This window comes from Penaeus japonicus, unplaced genomic scaffold (genome assembly GCF_977035675.1).
Source record: "Penaeus japonicus unplaced genomic scaffold, GWHDUDI00000001_assembly GWHDUDI00000040, whole genome shotgun sequence".
In the NCBI taxonomy this organism is placed as follows: Eukaryota; Metazoa; Arthropoda; class Malacostraca; order Decapoda; family Penaeidae; genus Penaeus; species Penaeus japonicus.
In genome coordinates, this window is record NW_028234442.1 from 9,060,795 (window position 1) to 9,068,294 (window position 7,500).

The following is a 7,500-nucleotide window of genomic DNA, read 5'->3' on the forward strand; positions in this document are numbered from 1 at the left end:
AATAGACAGTTAAACCTAAGTGAAGAGCTTTTATATGCCATATATCTAAGGGAACAAATTGCCTGAACAACTCCCAGCATAAACGCAAGCGCCTTCACGAGGCCTCCGCCATGCAAGCGTCTTCCCTTTTCCCAGCGGAGTCGCAACAGACGAACAGAACGCAAACTCGACAATGGCATCGTAACTGTTATAGTTCTGTGGAATTACGAACGTCAATGTCATCTAGTCTTTCAGTATCACTTTTCTCTTACATGTTGTATTTCAACTTTTACCTTTTCTATATGTGTAGTACGGACGGTAACCGTGAACTGAAACATTTAACTGTTAATTCAAATATTTAATCTTTGTATCCCTTCGTAACTATTTATTCTGTCCTGTGTCTCTCTTCTTCTTTCATCTGTCCTCGGTTTAGTCTCCATTATCTCTGTTCTTCCTCCTTCGCCGTTTTCTTCATTAGCGGAAATTAGTGCCGCTTCTACTGCCGTCTTCCCGCTTTATCAGATAATATGGACCATTTCCTCCTTCGGAAAAGAAAATAACTCGTCATACACCTGGCAGAAGAGTGTCAACACCTTCGGCCAATCAGCGTCGACTTCGTGATGACGTCACGGATACCACCCATTCATAAATTTGGATTTTTTGTATATTTGATTTTTTTTCGAATAGAAGATTGACAACAGTACCTGATTACATAGCTCCTCATGCAGTAATCCAAACACCCGGCGAGACTTGTGCCTCGACGGGGGCGCTTGGAGAAAGGGAAGCCGCGGTTTCGGGGCAGAATTGGGGACGGAAATCGAGGGGAAAAGAGAAGGACAAATCGCGGGAGTTCTTCTCAGAGAAAGGCGAAGCAGAGCATAAAAGGGCGAGCCGAGCCTTGGCCTTCTTAATCTGCTCTGAACTCATGAGGTAAGGACGTGGCATACATGCATACATGCACACACACACACACACATGTATGTATATATATATATATATATATATATATATATATATATATATATATATATATACATATACATACATACATATAGATGTGCGTTCGCGTGTGAGTGGCAAGTTCTCTTTATTAGTGGGAATCGCGCGCGTGAGTGCTGTTACAGGACACCTGAGGCCAAGGTTCTCGGCCTGGGCGCGCGAAGTGGTAACTAGTCGATAGAAGAGACAAAGAAAAATCTTGCCTTCAGCATATGTCACTGTTCATAGCTTATGAAGTTTGAATCATCTGACGTCATCCAGCATTCAGTGTTAATGAATGCCCAGCTTATTGCACGTCCATGCTCTGTTGTTTGGGAAGAATCAAGGTTCGAAAATAAGGTTTCGAAGTTTCGTAGAAGTGAGGCCTTTGTTCACTTGCAGTTATTCGTTGTTTTTCGTAGCTGTTCACCTGTTTATTGAACGTTGCAATTAACTGTTGCTCTTCTCTAGCTGAATGCGGAAAGTATCAGTGCCAAAAAATGCCACCTTAGAGTTTTGTCCATCTGATCATATTCAAAGTTGCATATTTTTAACATGTAATATTTAATCATTGTAGCAGAAAGGAATGCACCTTTGGGCATAGTCATTTGGGCGAAAATCAAAAAGGCATTTCTTGGCTTTGGCCTTTCTCGCACTCGGCCAGGGCGTTGTTGGAAAGAGCTGCATTTGGTTGTCATTTTGCTTCATCTGACTGTTTGTTTATGAAGTGCTGGGGAAAGGCTGCCTAAATATCGGGACATGTACTCATTACACACACATATGCACACAAAAAACACACTGTTAACTGCTTTGTGGTGTTATGTGAACATGTGTGGACAGAGTTTGCAGAAAGGTTGAATGTACACACAAGGAAGGAGCAAGAGATGTGATGGTTATTTCATGACAAAATTTCTTGACCAAAGGAAAATATGTCGAAATGTGTCAATTGCTTCTCTCGAGTTGCAAATTATTAATTCTCGCCGCCTCCTTTGCAACATCTGTGTACATTTGTCTTTGTGTGTTTTGATAAATGCATCTGAACAAGGCCATGGCTAGAGTCCGCCTCGGGGAAATCACTAGAAGTGGAAACCAGACGCTGTAAAACTGAACTTGCGAAATCTGTGCAATCAAAATGTTCAACAAATAACTAGACAGCCATATGTTGCAACATGCCTATATGGAAGTCCACTAAATTAAGATTTTTGAAATTCAAAATCTGTATTAGATTTAAGACGTTCCTTTGAAGATACTAGTTTTCGGATTACGATTATGGCTTGGTTGTAAGACTATGATAATTAATCAGAGATAATTCCTGCTCACATGCCATGCTCTGTTTGTTTGTTTGTTTTGGAACTATTTTGCTGATCACGTTTATCAATGACTAAAGGCGGCCCGAAGGTGTCAGGGTATTCTGGACTCTGATTGTATTATTAGCATTATTGTTACTATGATTCTATGATTGTTGTGAACATTATCATTGTCATTATTGCTGTTATGATAATGAGTAAATATTATAAACACTTATATTATTACAATTGTTTTTACTCTTATCATGAAGCTAATAATGCTGATAACGATAATAGTAATAACGATAATAATAATGATAAAAATTATAACAATAATTATGATGATCATAATAATTAGCATCGTTATTATCGTTATTAAAATCATGATTGTCACTGTCATCCTCCTTGTCATTACTAGCATTATTATCATCAATATTCCTCTTACTGCTCTCATCACCGACGCCATCACCGTCATCATCATTAGTCCGTAGATAATGAGTGTCATCATCATTAGTCCGTAGATAGTGATTGTCATCATCATTAGTCCTGCCCAGCCTAGCAGCAGAGCAAGGGCACAGGGCTCCTCCTCCTCCTTAGCAGACGCCCAACTTCCTCCCTCAGACTGAGTCGCAGGCTGGTGGTCGTCCTCACACTCGGCCTCGGAATGGGTGCGTTGGCCTCCAAGTGGTTCTGGCAGAAGTGTGTGGTCGCGCTGCTGTACGGGTGAGTCTCCGGGTCCTCAGGCCTCGGCCTCGGGAGGCTCTCCTTTTTCGGGGGGGGGGGGGGGGGCTCTTTCTTTGGGAGGCTGTCCGTCCCTCTCGGGGTCGGCCTTTGGGTTTTAAGAACTCTCGGGATTGTGTTTGGAATGTTTTGGTCAACTTCTGGGATCGGGTTTTGATCTCGTATCACTTAAGTTGCTCTTGGGTCTATATTCAGTGCCTCTTTTTTCCATTTGTTTCTATTTTCTTTTTTAAGCTCTTTGGGTTGGTTGGTTTTGGGAGCCGCCTTTTAGCTGGATCCTAGGACCTCCTCCTTCGGTTTTTTTTTTTTTTTTTTTTTTTTTTTTGTTAGACAGAAGATTTCAGCTCATTTCCTATTCATTTTGTGTAGGTCGTTGTTGAGACAGAAGAGTAGAGAGAGCAAGGTGGAGGGAAGGGGGGAGGGGAGTGAGCGAGACTGATGAGGGGAGTGAGCGAGAGAGAGAGAGGGGGGGGGCTGAATGAAAAGAAAGATGAAGATAAGAAGAGTGAGAAAGGAAAAGAGTTTGGGGATCAGCAGGCAGGCCAGGAGGGGCGGCCAACCTGGAGGAGACGAAGAGCGAGAGACTCCGAGTGCACGAGAGACAAAGAGAAAAGTGAAGGAATAACGATATGTTTTTTATATGGATAAAGAATAAAACCAAATCAGGGAATGGAAGACAAAGCCAAAACGCCTACAATGATGAACCCTTTTCTCTAACCCCAAAGCAGGAAAAAGGAGCTGCAGTTCGAGGAGGTGGGCGTGGTCTCGCAGCTGGCGATCCACCCCCTCAAGTCCGCTCGGGGAATCCCCGTGCAGGAGGGCCGCGCCACGCTCCACGGCCTCGCGAGGGGGCCGCTCGAGGACAGGTGCGGGGGGGGGGGGGGGGTCACGGGCATGTGCGTGTATGTGTGCGTGCCTGTTTGTGTGTATGTATTCATACGTGTGTGTGTGTGTGTGTGTGTGTGTGTGTATATATATATATATATATATATATATATATATGTATACATATATATATATATACATATATATATATATATATATATATATATATATATATATATATATACATATATGTAAATCTATCTATCTTATATATACATACATATATATATACACACACACACACACACACACACACACACACATATATATATATATATATATATATATATATATATATATATATATATATATATATATGAATATATGTATGAATATATGTATGTGCGCGCTTGCTTGCGTGATGATGATAATGATGATATTGATAGTAATAACAGTTAATGATGATAGCATCAGCTGTTGAATCAATGACAATAACAACAGCAACACAACAGCCACAGAATCCTTGACCCCCCCCCCCCAGATCCTTCCTGGTGGTGACCTCGGACGGCAGGTTCATCACAGGTCGACAGTCCGGAACGCTGATGACGGTCGACGTCGAGGTGACCGACTCGAGCATCACGCTCAAGGTGGAGGGCGAGGACGACGTGCAGGTCGACCTCCGGAAGGTGCAGCAGGTCGGAAAGGTCATCGAAACGAGGTCAGTGAGGGAAGGGGAGGGAGGGAGGGAGGGAGGGAGGGAGAGATAGAGATAGATAGAGAGAGAGAGAAGGTAAGAGGGAGAAAGAGAAAAAAAGAGGAAAGAGCATAACAAGAGGGAGAGGGAGAGAGAAGGTAAGAGGGAAAGAGAAAAGGAGAGGGAGAGGGAGAGAGAAGGAGAGAGATCAGACAGGTAAAGACTGAGAGAAGGGAGATAGACAGAGCTCATTCCAGCGCGTTCACTGAGTTGACATTGGTCCTCATTACAACGGGCACCGTCGTTCTACCCAGTGCACCACCCCTCCCCCCTCCCAGCACCCCCTCCTCCCTTGCAACACCACCCCCTCACCACCCTCCAACCGCCAGACTCCCATACTAACCCCCCCCCCCCCGCCACTCACTCCTCCCTCCCTTATACTCGCCCTCCCCCTCCCCCTTCCCACCTCCACTACTACCCCCTCCCCCTCAGGATCTGGGGTCAGGCGGCGCGCGGGGTCGACTGCGGCGACGAGGCGGCCGAGTGGCTGTCGCGCGTGCTCTTCCGCGGCCACAAGCACGTGCGCCTCCTGTACAGGGGCGAGGTCCTCTGGGACAGGCCGTCGCTCAAGCCGCGCTACTTCGAGTTCCCGCAGTTCCGGCCTTCAGACAGGGTGAGTCCGGGGGTTCTTTTGGTCCTTAGCCAGGGCGAGAGAGAGAGAGAGAGAGAGAGAGAGAGAGAGAGAGAGAGAGAGAGAGTAGTAGCAGTAGTCGTAGAGGTAACCGTAGCAACATACTTAGGAAGGCTATCCCCTCGACCAGACTGAGGCCAGGCTACTTTCCGCGGTCCAGACCCTTTACTAAGCTAAGGTCCGAGCTCCTTGGTCGCTCGCGCTTCTGCTGAGGAAGTTGTGTTTGGCCAGAACTGCGCTGGGAGTCAGCTGTGCAGCGCAAAAGATTTCCGACTCGCCAGGTTGACATTCCATAGGTCGTCCGTTGGCTAGGGAACCTTTTATCAGGGTTGGTTAATCAGTAAGGGACGAGGATGAATTTCAGGAATGCTTCATCAGTGGGAACACGCACTCACTCTGCGTGTGCGGGTGAAACTTTCTCTCTGTCTCACGAAGAGACGGATGCAGATAGAATCATACAGAGAGAGATAACAACACCTCTAGCAAAATACGTAGACACAGATAAACAAACACGCAGAGACACAAAAACACATATCCAGAAGAGAGAAGAGGATTGCAAGGAAAATGCGAAAGGAAAGAGAAAAAGAAAGAAGGAAAGAGCGCGCCCGCGCCCACGCACCCGATCCCGAGGCAGATCTAGGGGCGCGGGTGGACAAGGTGTCTCCATTAACAGACAGACACGCCCACTCTGCCCGCCCGATAGCGTGGTGGTCGGTCACGCCTTTGCTATTTGACTTTGGTCTCGCTCTTTAGGGGGGGGGGGAGGAGGGAAGGAGGAGAAGGAGAGGGAGGAGGTGGGGGAGGAGGTGGGGGAGGGAAGGAAAATATGGGAATAGGAGAGAAGGAAAGGATTGATATTCTATTTCGTCGCCGTTCCTCTTGTCATATTGGATTATTGCTCTTCTGCCTTTGACGTTTATGTCATCAATCATCACAGTTGGTACGCGTGTTATTATTGTTGTTAGTATTGATGTTGTTACTGTCATCAATGGATTAATGGTAGTCGCTTTCCGTCGCCACAAGTCGAGCCTTTGACAACATATATATTTGAAAATATATCAGATCTCTTTTTTTTCTTTTCTTTTTTTTTTCTTTTTCCTTTTTTGACAAGGGAGAGGCTCACTCTCCATCAAAAGGATCCAAGTCGGTATACCTTTTCGTTCTTGAGATAAAAGCTCAGAGATATTTTGGGTTCATTACTTTGTTTACTTACTTTTGTTCCTCTTGTCATTACAATTGAATTGTTGTTGTCAATATTGTAATGGATCTCCTCACCATCATCTTCACCACTCTGCCTACCATTCCTATTGATGGGTCAACGCAGTTTTACATCAATTCTGACATATTTTCGTAAAAGGAGTAAAGAAACAGTTAATCATTCCATATCGAAAGGTAATTAATCACCAGGCTCAAATTTTGGAACTAAACATTCTAACGTAATTTGAGCTTATCATGGTAACATTTTTGCATCTTGTACATTAGTAAGCTTTAAATTCCATGTTTTTTTTTTCTTTTCTTTTTTGCCTTTGACATTATAAAACACACGAGTATTGTGCACACTAATGTAGTGGACTACGGTGTAGCATCTTGCAGAATAATATCGCGTGCTGTGATATCAAACTGCAATTTGATATCACATTATAATTATCAATATTATCATCATTAGCATTGCTATCTTCCCCACTATTGTCATCATTATCATGATTGTTATTATTATGGTCATCACTGTTATTATTATTATTTTTACTATCACCGTTATCATCGCTGTTAGGATTATCATTATCATTTCCTTTCTATCCCTCTCCTCGTTCCCTTCCTCCTTCCTTACACCTGTGCCTCGTCCTGGGCTCCAAGTCCTCCTCCTCCTCCTCCTCCTCCTTTTCGTTTCCTCTCCTTCGCCTTCTTCTCTCCTCCTCCTCCCTCCCCGCTTCCCTCCTCCTCAGCCTCCGCCTCTCCTTCCGCAGATCTTCTACGCCGACACGAGTTCCTTCATGGTGGCGTCGGAGTCGTCCCTGGACGACCTGAACGGCCGCCTGGCGGAGCCCGTGTCCATGTCGTGGTTCCGGCCCAACGTCGTCGTCCGCGGCGCCAGGCCCTTCGACGAGGACGACTGGGCCTTCCTCAAGATCGGCGACGTCGTCCTCAGGAGGGTCAAGCCCTGCGAGAGGTGAGGAGGGGAGGGGAGGGGAGGGGAGGGGAGGGGAGGGGAGGGGAGGGGAGGGGAGGGGAGGTGAGGAGGGGGAGGAGGAAGAGAAGGAGAGGAAGAAGACGAGGGGAAGTGGAAGAGAAAGGGAGGAGGGAAAAGG

At 45.6% G+C, this 7,500-nt stretch overlaps 1 protein-coding gene across 1 annotated transcript in view; it reads left to right on the forward strand.

Annotated features, from left to right (window-relative positions):
* The window catches only part of LOC122264147 (mitochondrial amidoxime-reducing component 1), a 27,849-nt gene that overhangs the window by 19,629 nt on the left and 720 nt on the right, over window positions 1–7,500 (forward strand). The window contains exons 4-10 of the mRNA XM_086534034.1: window positions 51–256; window positions 667–909; window positions 2,865–2,966; window positions 3,710–3,850; window positions 4,351–4,527; window positions 4,996–5,176; window positions 7,159–7,361. Coding sequence (XP_086390160.1) covers window positions 51–256; window positions 667–909; window positions 2,865–2,966; window positions 3,710–3,850; window positions 4,351–4,527; window positions 4,996–5,176; window positions 7,159–7,361 — 1,253 coding nt within the window. The remainder of the gene's footprint in view (window positions 1–50; window positions 257–666; window positions 910–2,864; window positions 2,967–3,709; window positions 3,851–4,350; window positions 4,528–4,995; window positions 5,177–7,158; window positions 7,362–7,500) is intronic.